This window comes from Chrysemys picta, chromosome 12, assembly GCF_011386835.1.
Source record: "Chrysemys picta bellii isolate R12L10 chromosome 12, ASM1138683v2, whole genome shotgun sequence".
Classification (NCBI taxonomy): domain Eukaryota; kingdom Metazoa; phylum Chordata; order Testudines; family Emydidae; genus Chrysemys; species Chrysemys picta.
Window position 1 is genome coordinate 5,881,306 of NC_088802.1, and position 18,269 is coordinate 5,899,574.

The 18,269-nt window shown below is 53.2% G+C and overlaps 1 protein-coding gene across 6 annotated transcripts in view; it reads left to right on the forward strand.

Annotated features, from left to right (window-relative positions):
- The window catches only part of LOC101939426 (C-type lectin domain family 2 member B-like), a 32,080-nt gene that overhangs the window by 10,036 nt on the left and 3,775 nt on the right, over positions 1-18,269 (forward strand). For 4 of the 6 annotated variants that reach the window (XM_065563159.1, XM_065563162.1, XM_005312531.5 and 1 more), the window contains 4 exons: positions 11,455-11,664; positions 13,569-13,679; positions 16,027-16,238; positions 17,684-17,787. In XM_065563159.1, the coding sequence (XP_065419231.1) occupies positions 11,610-11,664; positions 13,569-13,679; positions 16,027-16,238; positions 17,684-17,787 (482 nt within the window). In that variant the 5' untranslated portion in view covers positions 11,455-11,609. Of the gene's footprint in view, positions 1-9,582; positions 9,721-10,595; positions 10,869-11,454; positions 11,665-13,568; positions 13,680-16,026; positions 16,239-17,683; positions 17,788-18,269 lie in introns of those variants that run through there. The other 2 variants (XM_065563160.1, XM_065563163.1) reach the window with 2 other exon arrangements.

An 18,269-nucleotide genomic window follows, 5' to 3' on the forward strand; every position in this document is an offset into this window, starting at 1 on the left:
CGCTTACCTGGAGCAGCTCCCGTTTGGTGCGGGGGATGCAGGTGCGGGGAGTTCAGGTGGCCCCTCGTGGCCCTGTGCTTGCCCTGCAGGCACCACCCCCGCAGCTCCCATTGGTCGCAATTCTCGGAGCCGCCTCCCCTACCCCCCCTTCCCGCCGCCAGGCAGGGCCGTAACGCAAGGGCTTTAGGGGCTGCAGCCCAGGGCTAAGTGGGCCCCAGAGACCTAGGCTGCAGCCCCTAAAGCCTCGCCCCCTTTCTGAATCCAGCCTTGGGAGCAGGGGCTGGAGGACACAGGGCAGCCACGCAGCCAGAGAGAAGCGGCAGTTTCCCCTTCAAAGCACCACTTCTCTCCGGCTGGCTGCCCTGTGTCCTCCTGAGTCCTCCGGCCGTGTTCACAGCGCTCTCGCCACCCGCATCTCCCACCTGCTCCCCTGCGGGTGAGCCTCCTTCCCTGCTCTACACAGCTTCTACCCCCACAGCCCCACTCCTGTGGAGCAGCCCCCTCCACCTCCCGCAGGGGGTGTGCCGGTGCTAAGCTGCCCGAGTGCCTGGCTCTGGGGCCCCCTGTCTGTTTCATGGTAAATCTGCCCCAGCCCCCAAATCATTTTCGTTGCCCTCCGCTGGACTCTCTCCAATTTGTTCACATCCTTTCTGTAGTGGGGGGTCCAAAACTGGACGCAGATTTGGTCTCACCAGTGCCGAATAGAGGGGAATAATCGCTTCCCTCGATCTGGCGGCGATGCTCCTACTAATGCAGGCCAATAGGCCATTAGCCTTCTGGCAATGAGGGCACACTGCGACTCGTATCCAGCTTCTCGTCCACTGTAATCCCCAGGTCCTTTTCTGCAGAACTGCTGCTTAGCCAGTCGGTCCCCAGCCTGTAGCAGTACATGGGATTCTTCCGTCCTAAGTGCAGGTCTCTGCATTTGTCCTTGTTAAACCTCATCAGATTTCCTTTGGCCCAATCCTCCAATTTGTTTAGGTCACTCTGGCCCGTATCCCTACCCTCCAGTGTATCTACCTCTCCCCCCCCCAGCTTAGTGTCATCTGCGGACATGCTGAGGGTGCAATCCATCCCATCATCCAGATCATTAATAAAGATCTATCATAACCCCCCCCCCCCCATTAGTAGTCTCTTGTCTAAGCCGGAAAGTCCCCCAATCTTTTTAAACTCTCCTGATATGGAAGCTGTTCCATATGCCTATGTGCTAAATGAAGGGCGGGGGGGGGGGGAGAGTAGAGCTCCCTTTTCTCCTTTTATGAACACCCAGCCAGCCAGTTAGCTATAAAGTCCCTCTTGGTGGCTATTCTCTGCTTGATTTACCTGTAAAGGGTTAAAAAGTCTCCCTGCCTAGGTAAAAGAAAGGGAGTGGGCACCTGACCAACAGAGCCAATGGTAGGGTTACCATATTTCAGCAAGCAAAAAAGAGGACGGGAGGAGCCCCGCCCCCGTCCTGTCCTAGCCCCGCCCCTGCCCCTCCCACTTCCCGCCCCCCTCAGAACCCCAAACCCTCCCCCCGTTCCTTGTCCTCTGACTGCCCCCTCCTGGGACCCCTGCCCCTAACTGCCCCCCAAGACTCCACCCCGTACCTAAGCCTCCCTGCCTCTTGTCCCCTGACTGCCCCCTCCTGAGACCTGCCCCCCATCCTAACTGGCCCCCTAGGACCCTACCCCCTACCTGTCCCCTGACTGCCCCAACCCTTATCCACCCCCCCACCCCCAGACAGACCCCTGGGACTCCCACGCCCCATCCAACCACTCCCCACCCCCTGACAGCCCCCCCCAGAACTCCCGACCCATCTAAACCCCTCTGCTCCCTGTCCCCTGACTGCTCTGATCCCTCTTCCCACCCCTGCCCCCTGACAGCCCCCCCCCCCCGAACTCCCAAACACCCCCCCCGCTCCTTGTCCCCTGACTGCCCCCTCCTAGGACCCCTGCTCTTAACTGCCCTCCAGAACCCCACCCCCTACCTAAGCCTCCCTGTTCCTTGTCCCCTAACTGCTCCCTCCTGAGACCCCCCCCAAACTGCCCCCCAGGACCCTACCCCCTACCTGTACCCTGACTGCCCAAAACCTTCTCCACCCCCCAAAAAGCCCCCCCCCGAACTCCCGACCCCCCCCCGTCTCTTGACTGCCCCCTCCAAAATCTCCCTGCCCCTTCTCCTGCCCCCTGGCCCCCTTACCCTGCCGCTCAGAACATGGTGTTGGGCTCTGTGCGGAGCCGGACACGTGGCTGCGCTCCCCAGCGCAACACACAACCCGGTCCCTGCCCCCGCGCAGTGCTGCCGGAGCGGGGCGCTGGGCTGCAGGGGAGGAGGAGCGGCCGAGGCCCGATGCAAACGGCCTGGCAGGCCGGCCGGCTCAGAATGGGGGGAGGAGCTCTACAGCTGCTCCGGAGTCCAGCCCGGCAAGCTGCGGGGGAAGGGCTCTGGCTGCCAGAACCCCATGCGAGCGGCTGACTTTCCTGCAGCCCTCCCAGCCGCGCCTCGCTCTGCATGGGGGGGAAATCCCGGACATTTTGAGTGATTTACAAATTCCCCCCCGGATGCTATTTTTAACACAAAAAGGAGGACATGTCCGGGTAAATCCGGACGAATGGTAACCCTAGCCAATGGGAAGGCTAGAACTTTTTAAAATGGGGGGAGGGGGACTTCCCCTTTGGTCTGTGGTTGTTCTCCAGAGCAGCAATGCTACGAGAAGCTTTTTGCCAGGTATGGAAATCATCAGATCATACCTAGAACTACTTATTTGAACCCTCTTTTGGGTAAGTAGATCAGGGGATGTCTAGAAAGACGCGATTCGGGTTATTTCCTTTATTTCTGTAGAGCTTGTGAACTCCTCTCTGCTAACCCCAGGTGCTTTTGTTTTGCTTGTAACCTTTAAGCTGGACCTCAAGAAGGTTATTCTTGATGTTTGATTTTCGTAAGTGGGTTTTTAAATCTAGCAAGAGCCTAAGGTCCAGATGTATTTTCTTTCTTTTTGTTTTTAATAAAATTGCCTTTTTTAAGAACAGGATTGGGGTTGTTTGTGCATGTTGTTTAATTAGCTGGGGGCAACAGCTGATTTCCTTTGTTTTCTTTCTCAGCTCTTCCCCGGAAGGGGGTGAAAGGGCTTGAGGGTACCCCACAGGAAGGAATTCCCAAGTGCGCCTTCCTGAGTTCCAAGTTTTGCACTTGGGTGGTGGCAGCATCTACTCATCCAAGGTCAGAGAGAAGCTGTAACCTTGGGAGTTTAATACAAGCCTGGAGTGGCCAGTATTAATTTTTAGAATCCTTGCGGGCCCCCACCTTCTGCACTCGAAGTGCCAGAGTGGGGAATCGGCCTTGATAGCCTAATCATTTTAGTTGCCCTTCTCTGTACCTTTTCCAACTCCAATATATCTTTTTTGAGATGGGGTGACCAGAACTGCATGCAGTATTCAAGATGTGCGCATACCATGGATTTATCTTGTAAAAGTGCAGGAGCTTGGTTGGCCAGACTGATCAGCAAAGCCAATGCTGACAAACTATTTGAAAAGGCTGCAAAACATCAATCCTCTGGACTGCATCAACATGCAGAAAGCCTTATAAGCCAGTCATTGTCAAAGCTAATTTTAGAAGTACTTAATAAGGCTGTTCAGAATGCTGGAGACACAACATAGTTTGTGTGAACAAACATGGCTGTCACATCATACTTTCTCTTTAAGCAAGAGATACCTTACACTACAAACTGGAGGCCAATGTTAAGTGCACTGTCATTTGTTAATCTGGAAGCTGGACACTTGTTCTGACCAAGACCAGCAAGTGTTCACTGTCTTTCTGCAAGAAACTCAACTGACTGATTAGAAGCATGCGGTGCAACAGTGAAAGACTCGGTAGTTGAAAAAGTGAAGAACGCTCACCGCATTCAGAAAATGTGCATATGCGGCTGATGAATGCACTGATGCTAATGGGTGTCAAGTTATTAAGTCACTGCCTATGTTATCTTGATATCAGTGGTAGGCCAGTAGATGAATTTCTAGATGTTCAGGGTATAGAAGACACGTCGGCTGCATCGCTAAAATCCACATCTTAGAAGAGTTAAATGTTTTTCAGTTGAACCCCAAACAGATGGCTGCTTGTGCATTTGATGGAGCTGCAAACTTCTCTGGAAGACATGGTGGAGTACAAGCTTTGCTCAGAGAAGAGTGTAACCCTAATCTCTCCTATACACACTGCAGAGGCCATCTACTCCAACTAGTAAAAGCTGTAGAATCTTCAAAAGGCATTTAAAAAGCTATAAATGTAATGTCTTCATTTATACTCTTTTTCAGCAAGAGTCCAAAAGGACTGAACATCTCGGAAAACATAGATACATTGGGACAGACATTCAAATTAGTCCAACCTGGGAAAACCCTCTGGCTTTCTCATGAGCAATCCTTGGCTGTTGTCTTCAAATTATTGCAACCATTATTATTGACTTTGGAAAGTATCTACGGAGATGGGACAGATCTAAGTAGTGAGGCTGGTGAACTACTTTTGCTACTAAGTTCAGAGAAGACTATTGCCATTCTCTCTCTTGTAAGTCTACTGTTGAAACCACTTGGATCATTAAACAATGTCATCCAGGCATCTGCTATAACAGTAGTAGATCTTTGTCCAGCAATGGAAGCTACACTTGGATCAATCCGAGAGCTATCCATTGAAAACATTCTGGAAGAAGCAAAGACTTCAGTTCAGAAGTTGACTAATTAGGGCACTTATATTAACTCCTTAAATGAAGAAGACAAGAAGTGAAGTACACTGACTTGATTCTTACATCTCTACAACAGCTTTTGGATTCCATCAACCTCTACGTAGCTTTTACAGCTGCCAGTCTTTTATAAAACACAAACAGTTGAGGGGAGTGAGGCACTACCAACAATGGGGCTGCCATGTGACAGGACAGAATAGAAAATTTGAACACAGAGTGGAATATCATACAACGAATGAATGAAGATTTGATTTCAACTTCTTCTTTATCATCACTAATGGTTCGACCCAATTTTTGTGCTCTGTTTCCTGGGATGAAAGAAGTAGGAATTCATCTTTCTACCGCCAGTCACAACAGCTCCAGTTGAGTGTTCGTTTCCCTCATTGAATAGAATTTTGTGTTCTGAAAGAAGTCGCCTCCTGCCTGATCATGAGCATATCATGAAGGACTGGAAGTATCTGACACATGAGAAGCCACCAAAAATCAATGCACTGCATTTGAGAAGTTCATTAACCGAGTTGTGCAAAATTACAACAAGACACCAAGAAGGATGTGGACATAGTGCTTCTCAGTAGGCTTGTATAGCCAACTTTAATTTGTGTGATGATTTTTAAAACGTGAGTTAAATCTAATAAAATAGTTGTGAAACATTTTTCAGTGTTTTTCTATGGTGCCATACAGCCCATTTTCGCCCTGACAGTCTCACCCCTCATTGGTCCTCCCCCTGTATTTTTACGCACACACACACTCACTCACTCTCTCTCTCTCTCTCTCTCCACTGCAGTGAAATATATTTGTTCTGTGCAATACTTGTTTATATCCTGTTCTGTCAGCTGCAGGATTCAGCATCAATTATCCTCCCAATGTAAATAGCAGGGTAAGTTTGTTTATTTTGCTAGGCTTCTTCACTGGCTCATTTGTTCGTGGGAGAAGCCTGAATCTCTAAAGAGCCATTCACCTCACCAAAACCACCACGTCAGCTTTTCAATAGAGCTCTCTGCCTCCCCACTAAGGTTTGTCTGAGTTCGAGATCCTCGGTAGCAACAGTTATAATCAACCTGTGTCATGTTTTGTAGAGATCATGTGCAGGCTTAGTTATGTCTCTAAAGCTTGAGCAATAGTGTGAAGGACGAGAAGATGGTACATCTTCAAGCAGTGGTGGTAGGAGCGGTGTTTGTGCTGGTGGAAGCCCTGGGGCCACCACGAGCACTGGGGAGTGAGGGTTGCCCTCACCAGTGCAGAACAGGTGTAGCAGCAAACACTCCACACAGTGCCTGGCTGCTCGGGGGTGCTCAGGGCAGCTGGCAGGGCCTTCTGCCCCTACCCATTTTCCATCGGGGTATTTAGGCAGCAGCAACATTACGGCTTCCACGTGCATAGGAGCGTTTGGGGGAGGGAAAGGAATTCTTGGCCTTCTTCTCACCTCTACCACCACTAATGCCTCTGTGTGATGGCAGCCCTATTTGGGTCCTGTAATAAATAGAGAGAAACTGCTTCTGCCAGGACAAATGTCAGGTGAGCATAGATGGCCCGCAGTAAGGGCAATAGGAAATCCAAAATACTTCTCTCTCCTTTCTACCCCGCCCCCAGAGAATGACATATAGCTGCATGGAGACAAACCCATCTGGCTCACCTTTACCCCACAGATTTCAGAATCTTTCTGAACAAGCCCTTTCCTCTTCAGTGAGATATTACCCTGGGAACTGGCTGGAATCTACACTCCCTTTGATCAGAACCTTTCTCAGTCAAGGCAACAGGACAAGCGGATTGCTGCCTGTACCTGCCTGCTGAGTGGATGAGCTGTCCGAGATCACACCAGCATAGAAGTATATTGAAGGCGAACCCTAATGAAATTAAGAGTGTCCTGCATCCCACCAACATGAGTCCAGGCAGGGTCGTTTGGAAGCCGAACACTTTACGTTTCCAGCCCACACCACTGTCAAGTTTGAGCAAATTAGGACAAGTCAGCACATAAGAATGACCATATATATCAGCAACTGCTAATGGTCCTATTTAGCCCGCCCACTACTAAAGGATCCCCCCAGCCTAAAGGGAGGATCCACAAGACCTGGAAGCCAAATAATTCTGGAGGACAACTAATAAAAGAACAGGCACGGGAGTGCGGTCAAAGGGAACCTGACGGGGACACCAAGCAGAGAACCCTGGACAGCACCCACTGCTCCTCAAAGGCGTCAAGGGAGCCAGCAGACGCCGCCCAGAGGAACTCTGCCCGGATGCATGAGCGGATGGAGGATCGGAAACAGGCCCCATGGTCCCAGGAGACCCCATCGGCCAACCTCCTCTCCCTGGTTTTATAGATGGTCGTTTTAGCCAGGGCTAGGAGGAGGTTGACCAGGAGGTCCCGTGACTTTGTGGGGCCACGGGTAGGGAGTGCGTAGAGAAGAAGGTGAGGGGAAAAGTGCAACTAAAAATGTAACCAGATATCCAGGAGGAGCCGGAATCGGGGCTGCAACCTAGCGCACTCCAGGTAAACGTGCGCCAGGGTCTTCCTCACACCGCAGAAGGGGCAGGTGTCCGGGACGGGGGTGAACCGTGCCAAGTACATGCCCATGCTCACAGCCCCGTGAAGGAGCCGTCAACTGATATCCCCGGCAGGCCTCGGGACCAGGGTGGAATATAGGCCGGCCCACCGGGGCTCCTCACCCTCTAGAGGTGGCAGGAGGTCCCGCCACTGTGTGTCGGGGCGGGACGCAAGGGTGAGGAAGTGAAGGGTGTGGAGCACGAGCATGTATAGATGTTTCCTCGGCGCAGTCTGGAACCGAAACGGCTGCAAATCGTGCAGCTGGCTCACGGTGAAGGGGCGAGGGGGAGGCCGGTTGGGTCCACGGGGCAGGGGCCTGATGAAAAGGTCCGGAGGGTCCAGGGTGGAGGGTGGGCGGGGCGTGCCCTCTCGCAGGACCCAGTCGAGGTAGGCCTGAGCAGCGGGCGGTAAAGCGGCCCTCACCTCCTGAAGTATGCGCTGGGGAGTGCGAGGCCTGGAGAGCCCCATGCGCAGAGCGAGCATCAGGGGATCCAGCCAGTCTCCCCGGTCGTAGTCCAGGAGGTGTCCGACTCTGGTGACTTCTGCCAGGACCAACCTCTGGCGCACCGAGGGGGACTCCGCCACCTGCACATGGAGCTGGGGGTTGTGTAGCAGGGGCTCCGCGAGGAGATCTGCCCCCCACAGTGGCTGCCACAGACCTGGTCACTGAGAACAGTTTCCAGGTCCAGAGGAGGTCCTGGTAGAAGACCGGCAGCCCGAAGAGGACTCGCGGAAGACCTCTCGGATCGAGATAAAGGAGCTGCCAGTCGTATCGGAGCCCTTGGAAATGGCGCAGGAAGGCGTGTGCCAGTACTCTCCACGCCGGACTACCTGCACCATACAGGAGCCTCTGCAGGGCCTGGAGGCGGAAGACGTGGACCCGAGTGCGCAGGCACTTCAGGCCCTGCTCTCCCTCCTCCAGGGGCAGGTGGAAGACCCCTGCAGAGACCCAGTGCAGTCCTGGCCAAAAGAACTCCAGAATCGCTGTCCGGAGGTGAGCCAGGAAACCCGGGGCTGGGACCAGGGTGTTGAGCCGGTACCAGAGCATGGACAGGACTAGTTGATTGAGTGCCAGTGCCCTCCCTCGGAGGGAGAGGCACCCGAGTAGTCCTGTCCATTTCCGGAGCCGCTCTGTCACCCTGCCCTCTAAACCGTGCCAGTTCTCCGGCGGGGACGGATGCGTGGCAGAAAGGTAAACGCTGAGATAGAGCAGCGGACCTGCGCTCCACTGCTACCTCTCCCTGCTACAGGTAGCACATTCCTACAGATAAGTTTCACACCTCCTGTGGTGTAAGAAACTGCTATCTGTAGCAATTAGCTACATCGGATAGCAGTTTCTAGCAAAGTAGGACCTGTCCCTGGTAAAGGTAGCAAATTCCTACAGAGAGCAGTTTCTCACACCATAGGGTCCAGATAATACTTTGTCCTGCCATGAGTTCAGGGGACAACAAAAGAGTACAGGGGACAAACTGCTACCTGTAGGAATTTGCTACATCCGGTAGCAGGTTTTTTTTACAATAGCAGTTTCTTACAATCCATTAACAGGGGTGGCAGGTTTGTAGTTTGGGTGGGGGAAGGAGGTCTGGGGTGCAGGGGATTGGGGTGCAGGAGGGGTGCAGAGTCTGGGAGGGAGTTTGGGTGCAGAAGGGGTGAGAGGTTGGGCTCTTGGAGGGAGTTTGGGTGGGGGAGGGGGTCTGGGGTGCAGACTCCGGGCTGGGGCAGGGAGTTGGAGTGCACGAGAGGGTGAAGGGTGCAGGCTCTGGGAGGGTGTTTGGGGGCAGGAGAGGGTGGGTGGGGAGGAAGGCTCGGGGCAGGGGGTGGGTGTGCAGGCTCTGGGATGGAGTTTGGGTGCAGGCTCCAGGCTGGGGCAGGGGGTGGGAGTGCAGAAGGGGATGAGGGGTGCAGACTCTGGGATGGAGTTTGGGTGCAGGCTCTGGGGTGGGGGTGTAGGAGGGGGTGAGGGGTACAGGCTCTGGAAGGGGTTTGGGGTGTGGCTGGTGATGAGGGGTTCATGATGCAGGAGGGAGCTCAGGGCTAGGGCAGAGGGTTGGGTTGGGGGTGCGGGCTCTGGGGTGGGGCAGGGCTGGGGATGAGTTTGGGGTACAGGCAGGGCTGGGGCCAGAGAGGAGGACTCCCCCCAGCCCTCTCCCTGCCGGCAGCAGTGAGCTCTGGGGGAGGGGTCCCCCTCTCCCCCCCACCCCGGCAGCACACTCACCCCCACCACTGTCACTCCTAAGGCCCCTCTCAGGTCCATATAAGCGTTATATGATCCTACTACACTTGTTATGGTGGAAAACTGCTTGTCACTGCCCAGAAGATTGTTTCCCTTTAGGAATTATCTCCACGTGGAATATCTACTCTGGAACGACGGCTTCGGATTAGCGGCTCCGTGTGTGAACGCTTGGCCTTCACATTCAAGAATCAACTTTCAAGGGAAGGCAAGCCCTTTCTCCCCCCACCCCACTCCCAAGCAAGTAACTCCTGGGCTCACTTCACTGCTTTCTCCCTTGCCTCTCCTCTGTACAGGCAGCTGGGGAGTGGGCGCTCTCCCCTTGCAGTCAGGGTCAGCATGGTGCTAGGGGGCGCTGTGCTGCAGAGAGCAGGGCGGGAGGTTCAGCAGGGGGCACTCTCCTCTGACAGTCAGTGCTGGCCCCAATGCCCTAGTGCGGCGCTAGGGGGCGCTGCGCTGCAGGGAGCGGGGTAGAGGGCTCTGCAGGGGGTGCTCTGCCCTGGCAGTGCTGGCCCCAATGCAGCACTAGTGGGCGCTCTCCCCGTGACGCAGCGCTCCAGTGCACTGCTAGGGTGTGTGATGTGTTTACTCCCGTGGGTGTGGAACAGGTGCCCGTGGGGTGGAAGGGACTTTCCTTGCTGCGTTCCGGTGTGCGCCTTTTCTTGGCCAGAGCTGCTGCAGAGCAGACTCCATCTTGGCCACAAAGACACCACAGCTGCATTAAATTGACTTTAAAACTTGATCTAGTTACGCTGAGACAAATATCTAATATAGGTGACGGGGGAGCCAGAGGGCCATTTCCCCCCCCCCCCCCCCCCCCCACTTTTTACCGGCTGTAAGGGTGAGTGACGGGGAGGGGCAGAGAGGAGCGAGTGGGGGTGGGGTCTCAGGGGAAGGGGTGGTGTGAGGATGGGGTCTTGGGGGAAGGGGTGGGGCTCATGGGAAGGGGTGGTGCAAGGGTGGGGCCTTGAGGGAAGGGGTGGGGTCTTGGGGTAATGGACAGTGTGAGGACAGGGGCTCAGGGAGATGGGGCGATGTGGGGGTGGAGCCTCGCACAGGGGGCAGGGCCACTGTTCAGGTGCCGGGGGGGGGGGGCACTTTTAAGGTGCTTCTGTTGCTCCTGGTAGAGGCCCTAAAATGGTTTGTTTCCCTTCAATGGGTTTAGTTTGAATTCCAGATTAAACCGGTTGAAGAGCATTTACATTAGGGATTTCCACTAGTATAATTAGAAGATCAATGTTAAAACGGATTTAGTTACGCTGCTACGACTTTTCAAATATTGACAAGCCCATAGATTAGCAATACAGCACGATTGAGAGTTGCCATTATCTGATGCTGGCTGAGAAGCAGAAGTCGGGGTTGCGGTGCTGTAGCCAGGAAAGGAATCGGTAGGTCGTGATTTCCCCGCCTCCAGCCCCACAAATGGCGGTGCTGGGAGTCTGTGGGGCGCAGGGTTGTTGGTTTTTTTTTTTTTTTTAAGTTCTCAATAATGCAAGCCTCTTGCCAATAGCCAGACCAGTTATCTTTATAGTCAATTGGGTGGTTTCGGTTCCAGGTAAAATGTTTCTATTAACTGGAAGTTGCAGTGAGGGTTGTTATTAAGCAGCATCTACTGTAACTGGAATCTCTGGCTGCGTGTGGTTTCCTTTTCTGTGTCACCTACCTGAAGAGGAGAGGGTATTCCGGCTACCCTGGTTCCACGCATGGCAACTGGCTTCCTTGAAATCCCCCTTTAGTTCTCTTGTGATGTGTGAATAAATCCCTGTGTGTAATCTCTGCCTATCCATTTTAGTTTCTAAATCCCTTTGGAGTTCGGTGGCGGGGAGGAGATGCAGGATTCTGAGGCAATGTGCGGTTGTTCGTTACACTGCTAACGCCTCTGGATGTGCGGGCAGGGCTGGGGAAGGAACTAGGGGTGCAGAGAAACCTAGCCAACCCTTGAAAATTAGGACTGTTTCTGTCTCTTGATTTCAGTTTAGTCCAGTAGCTGCCAAGGGGAGAGGATCCGGTGCTGGGATCTCTGAAGTTGATTGCTGCCTCCAAATTGGACCCAATTGCAGCTGGAGAGGAACTGGTCAGAGGCCAGTGCCCGCACCCCAGCCTTCATCTGTCTCGGTGAGAGAGGAGAGATGACAAAAGGCGAGGGTCCCATGGATTCAGAGCAGTCACCCAATGAAAGAGAAGGTAACTGACGCTTTACTGAGTAGGAACAGTCTGGAGGCTACTTAGGGTGTCCAGGTGCCTGGTTTTTGACCGGAAAGTCCAGTCAAAAAGGGGACCTAACAGTGTCCGGTCAGATCTACCGACTGGCCACGCAAAGTCTGGTTACTGCTGGTGGGGGAGGCGCCGGGTCGTCACCCGCGCCAGCTCCTACTCAGCTGGGGTCGCCTCCTATCTGCGTCGGGCAGCTGCAGCTCCCAGCCCCGGCTCTGCAGGCGAGTTCCTCCCAACCCAGGCAGGGGAGATAGGGGAATAGCAGTGAACAATGGCGAGAGGGGGGAAAGAAGAGCAAATGGGGGGTGGGGCCTCAGGGGGAAGAGGTGGGGCAGGGGTGGGGCTTTGGGGGAAGAGGCAGGGCGGGGTGGAAGAGGGGGCCTCAGGGGGAAGGGGCGGGGTGGGGGAGGTTCCGGCACTCCTGCTGGAGTGTCCATTTTTTAAGTATTACAAAGTTGGTAACCCTACCTATACTGCTGTCTGCTGGGTGGCATCAGGAGTCCCAGGTCACAAGCTCCTACATGCACGCGCAGCTGCTGTTTTCCAAGCACAGACATGAGATGATGGTTGTGTGGCGGGAGCGCTCGCATTCCGTGGGCTGGTGTAACCCAGGCCTGCTGGGTGTGGCGCTCCGTCGCCCCTCTAGAGGCACCTAGACCACCTAGAGATTAATTAGTCTGCTTCAGCCTTAGCTAAGAGGCAGGTGGCTTTTAGCACTTGCAGTAGACGCTCATGGTCAATGGTCCCAGGTTCTATCCCACCGGCCGACAGACCAAGTGACTGACTGGGTTTGTTCTTTCTCTCTCTGCTTTATGCTAAGGACAAGTGAGTCAAGTCTGCCATCGCTGCACCTGTTTCACCCAGAATCCCACAGTGGGCATTGCCGAGACCAGCTGTGCACGGGGGGAGGGGAACTGGATAGCTTGTTTATGCAAACACAGGTTTCTGCAGACATACAGTAAATGCACACCTGCTCCTGTGGCTTCATCAGTGGGCCCTCGGAAATCCTTCTGTCTGGAATATTTTGACGTTGGTCGAGCATTCCGTTCCATGACTGAAGGGATTTCAAAGAAACCGTTAACTTCTGCCCAAAACAGTTTTCATTGAACGGACACAGTCGTTTATTCAAACAGTACAACAGCACCCACCATCCAGGGGTCTGCACACCCCTTCCAAACAGCCAGAAATAATCCCGACCACCCACACTGAGGGTCCTATGGGTGTAGGAGAAGGGAAGGAAAATGATCTTTATTTTGCTGACCTTTTGGTGCCTTTGTTATTTTGGCTGGATGGAACTAACTTGAGAAATAGTCAGATGAGGAGCCTTAGGGAAGCTAAAAGGAAACGGGGCAGAAGGAAAGTCTTGTGGCTAAGGCACTGGACTCAGAGTCATGAGTTCGTGGTTATGTATTCATGCCGCTGCCTCCCTGTGATCCAGGGCAAGGCGCCTCGCTCTCTGCCTCAGTTTCCCCATCTGTGAAATGGTGATGACGATACCGCCTAGCGGCTGTGCAGATAACGTCTGTGATGGCAGAGGGCCGCGAGCATTGGAGGGGAAGGGGCTGTGGAAGCGCAAAGTCAGTGACACCTAGGGATTCGCCAGAGTTTTCCTGCTGCCGTATGTAAACCTGGTTCCTTGTATTAAATGTAGACGTACAGACCTTTGTGCGTCAGACTGCGAGGGGCTCGGTACCGGGAACACGTCCTCAGCTCCCCGGCAGCATCGATACTTTACCATCTGTTCTCCACCTGGGAAGCTAGTTGTCATGGTGATGGGCTGGCTAAGGGCGACATAATGCTGGTGGTGCTGAATCCCTCTGGTGCCACTGCCTGGGGCGACCTACGGGACGTGAACGGGGTTTGTTCTCTTTCAGTTGAACTGCCTAACAACAAACTCCAGAGAGCTGTTGGGTGGAAAGCCCCGCTAGCCGTCGGCCTGGTAGTCATAGTCGTGATTGTTGCTGTTGCTGTGATACTTCTGCACGGTGAGTTATCGGCCTTCGCTGCCCCGCGTTGGGGGGAGACATGTGGGTCACATGCCCCCCCCCCCGATTTCTGCTGGGGTGGGAGTTGGGATGAGCGCAGCTGAGGGGGACATGCCTGGGAAAGGCACCAGCAGCAAGCGCTCCTGCCTGAGTCCCACTAGGTGGCGCCCCAGAGCAGGGAAGCAAAACCGGGCCGGTAGCCCAGCTCTCTGCCAGAGGGGGCGCTGCGTGGGGACTCGCATCCCTTCCTCGCCAGCCAGCAGCTGCTGTTAGAGCACATGTCTGGCCTGGCCTGCCTAGCGCTAAGGGAGTCCGTTGGGGTAATGGGGGGAAGGTAGTGGAGCCTGGGGGTGCAGTGGGGAGCCCAGGGAGGCAGAGGGGCAGGGCGATGGGTGGGGGGCTGGGGTTGGCAGTGTGGGGGAGTCGGGGCAATTGGGGGATCAGGGGAGGCAGTGGGGACCAAGGCCGATTGGGGGATCAGTGGGGGCCGGGGCGATCGGGAGGGATGTGGGGGAGGCATCAGGCCAGGAGCATTGGGTTGGGGGAGGCCGTGGGGGGGACAGGGATGATTGGAGGATCGGGAGAGGCAGTGGGGAGCCAAGGGCGATTTGAGGGGTGGGGAACCGGGGGAGGCAGTGGGGGCCAGGGCATCAAAATACAAGTTCACCCAGTGTGCCATTTTCCCTAAGGCCAACCCTGGCAGGGCTGGCCTAAACGCTGGGCGACATGGGTGACTGCCCAGGTTGCTGTGGTCAGGGGGTGCCTTGGTCAAGAGGGTGTTGCTGGAGGGTGCCTGGGGCAGTCATCAGGAAGGTGACCGTGGCTGTGGTGGCAAGGTGGGGACCTGCCATTGTGGTAATTACCAGTTGCCTCTGTTTGGCTTCAATAGTCAGGGTCAGAAATTACACATGTGGGATGCTTCCACCCACTGCCTGTGCTGGTCCCTTTTGTTGCCCCCTCTAATATTATGACAGCACTGGCCCTTTAACAGAGAAGCTAGCTTAAAACAGCCTGTCAGGGTCTCCCCCCTCCACACACACACTCTGAACTCTGGGGTACAGATGTGGGGACCCGCGTGAAAGACCCCCACACTTATATTCTACCAGCTTAGGTTAAAAACTTCCCCAAGGTACAGATTCCTTCCCTTGTCCTTGGACGGTTTTGCTGCCACCACCAAGTGATCTACACAAAAATTCAGGGAAGGGTCACTTGGAATCCCTATTCCCCCAAAATATCCCCCCAAACTCCTTCACCCCCTTTCCTGGGGAGGCTTGAGAATAACATACCAACCAGTTGCGTTAGCAATGTGAGCACAGACCAGACCCTTTGTCTTCAGGACACTGAAATCAATCAGGTTCTTAAAAGAAGAACTTTTATTATAAAGAAAAAAGTCAAAGCATCACCCCTGCAAAATCAGGATGGAAGGTAACTTTTACAGGGTAATAAAAAGATTTAAAACACAGAGGATTCCCCTCTGGGCTCAGCTTCACAGTTACAAAAACAGGAATGAAACAACCTCTGTAGCACAGGGAAATTCACAAGCCAAAACAAGAGAGAACCTAACGCATTTCCTTGCCCTACTCACCATTTCTGTGGGTTTAGGTGGATTATTTCAGGTATATTTTTCAGGAGATATTGTACCTGCTTGGCTTCTCTCTCTCCGTCCGTGAGAGAGGGACGACAACAACAAAACAAATCCTTTCCTTCCCCCCCCCCCCCCCCGATTTTTCTTTCCTCAATGGTCCTTCTGGTCAGGTGCCAACTAGGTTATTTGAACTGCTTAACCCTTTACAGGTAAGACAATCCGGTACAGCTGCCAAGGAAGGATTTTATGCTACCGAATGGGCTGGCATACATAAAGGTTGCTACCCATCCCCCTATATTCATGACACAGCCCGTCTGGTTGAAAGTGTTTTCCCAGTTAGTGGGGACAGTCCCTCCACGGGACGGCTGAGGAGACTCATGGGATGAGATTTTTAAAATGCTCAGGGCCAGCGCGTGCCGAGCCCTTTTTGAAAATCCAGCGGCTTATTTTGCTGTCTCAGTGGGAAGCTGAGAGCTTTCGGAAATCTAGCAGCTGGGCAGACGGGGCTGCGCAATGAGGAAGGCTGGAAACGGTGCGTTAGACCAGAGGACAAATCAGCCCCAAGCAAACAACAAAAACCCCTTTAAACAGGCAGATCTGGGCTTGCACCTGGTACGTGACCGATCTCAGGGTCAGTTGATTCATTGGCACAGAAAGGTGCTACCCATGATACACGTTTATCAGCTTTCTATAGATTCCTCCTTTGAATTTAGAGAAAGCAAAGGGACACATCTCTTATCGCTGCTATTCTCTTAACTTCAGTGAAATCTCCTCTGGAATCCAAGTTGCCTCCTGTCTCCACCCCAGTCCATCTAAATGCAAAATTCCACGTGCCCTGCTGCCTGGATGGCTGGGTCGGGTACAGAGGGAAGTGCTACTATTTCTCTGAGGCCGAGGGGACCTGGGACTCCAGTCAGAGCTTCTGCTCTTCACTCAATGCCACCCTGGCTTGGATCGACACCGAGAAAGACCTGGTAAGGAAAAACAAAAAATAAAACAGGTATAGGCACCAAGCAGCATGTTGGCATGATCTTGTCCCAGGCCCTCTGGGCGGAGGACGGGACAGGGCTCCCCAAATGCAGGAATCAGGCGCTGCCCATGGCCTAACAGTCCCATGAGTTAATGAAGGGAAGATCTGTGCCCAGATCTCACCCAGCAGTTCAGAGGGTGGGAAGGAACTTTGGAAACAGAACAGGTGCAGAAAAGGATGGCAGGAAAGAGACTTTAAAGTTTCTTTTTTAAGCAGTCGTTTCCACAGTCCATGGTACGGTGGCACAGCCGTTTGTCTGCCTTACCAGAGGAGAATCAACGACCTTGGCCTGTTTAGCCTAACCAAACAAAGGCTGAGGGGAGATAGGATTTCCCTCTATAAATACATCAGAGGGATAAATACCAGGGAGGGAGAGGAGTTAAGTGAAGCGTCAATATAGACACAAGAACAAATGGATATAAACTGGCCATCAACAAGTTTAGGCTTGAAACTGGAGGAAGGTTTCTAACCATCAGAGGAGTGAAGTTCTGGAACAGCTTTCCAAGGGGAGCAGTGGAGGCAAAAAACCTAACTGGCTTCAAGACTGAGCTTCATAAATTGATGGATGGGATGATGGGACTGCCTACAATGGCGTGTGGCCCATCTGCGACGGCCAGCAGCAAATGTCTCCAACGTTTGGAGCGGACACTGGATGGGGAGGGCTCTGAGTTACTACAGAGAATTCTTTCCCAGTGTCTGGCTGATGGGTCTTGCCCACACGCTCCGGGTCTAACTAGTTGCCATATTTGGGATCAGGAAGGAATTTCCCCCCGGTCAGATTGGCAGAGACCCTGCGGTGGGGGTTCACCTTGCTCTGCAGCATGGAGCATGGGTCACTTGCAGCTTTAAACTAGAGAAAATTGTGGATTCTCAATAACTTGAAGTCTTTAACTCATGATTTGAGGACTTCAGTGACTCAGCCAACGGTTAGGGGTCTCTTACAGGAGTGGGTGGGTGAGGTTCTGTGATGTGCTGGAGGTCTAGAAGATCATGATGGTCCCTTCTGGCCTTAAAGACTGAGTCTTGCAGACAAGTGATATCTGCCCCACTCCCCCATCAGATATCCTCACCAGTCCCCCACCAAATACCGGCCACTGTGCCCAACAGCAGTGAGTAAGCGTGTTAGCTGAATGTTGCTATTAAAACAATTAACAGCAAAATAGTTAACATAGAGTTGGACACCATTAGGTTTCAGAGTTAACACAAGTGGAACTGAACTGTGCAGTTCATAGCTAATATGTGAGGCTCTCTGCAAATTCAGGGACCATCGACACTAGGAAAGAGATTTGTTTTAGGCAGCAGGTCCCCTTGAAGCAGTGACTGAAAATAGCTTAACTGCTTCAACAGCATTACAGACTATAATGTGTTGGGTTTGTTTTGTTTTTAAAGATGTTCATATTGCGATATAAAGGCCTCTCTGAGTTCTGGATTGGCCTGAAGCGAGTATCGGCGCAGACCTGGCAATGGGTGAATGGCGAACACTTCAACAACCTGTGAGTCCTTTTCTAGCTAGGTTCCAAATGGGAAAAGGGCTGAATTCAGGCAGATTAAAAAAAATGTGTTATTCTCAAAATAACGTTGATGACTTTTCTCCTTTGTGACATTTCCCCCCCGGTCTTTGGGGTTCCTCCCCATTGCTGACCTAGCAGATCAGTGGGCTGCTGCCTTCCCCTCCAACCCTCTAATGGGCAGCTTAGGTGGAAACGCTTTAAAGACTCATGGTACTTCCTGAAAAGTTCAGTAAGGATTTAAGCCCAGATTTTAAAGGTACTTAAGCGTTACTCAGCCTTTCAAAGCCTAAATAACTTAAGAAGATAAGTCTCAGTTTCAAAAGTGCCTTAGACACCTAAGTCACTTAGGCCTTGCCCTGCTGAGCAGAGGAGCAGTGCCTAAATACCTTTCACAATCTGGACCTTAGCCCTTTCTCCTCCTCCTCTCTAGAGGAAAAAAAGGTAGGAAGAGAGGCTCCAGTGCC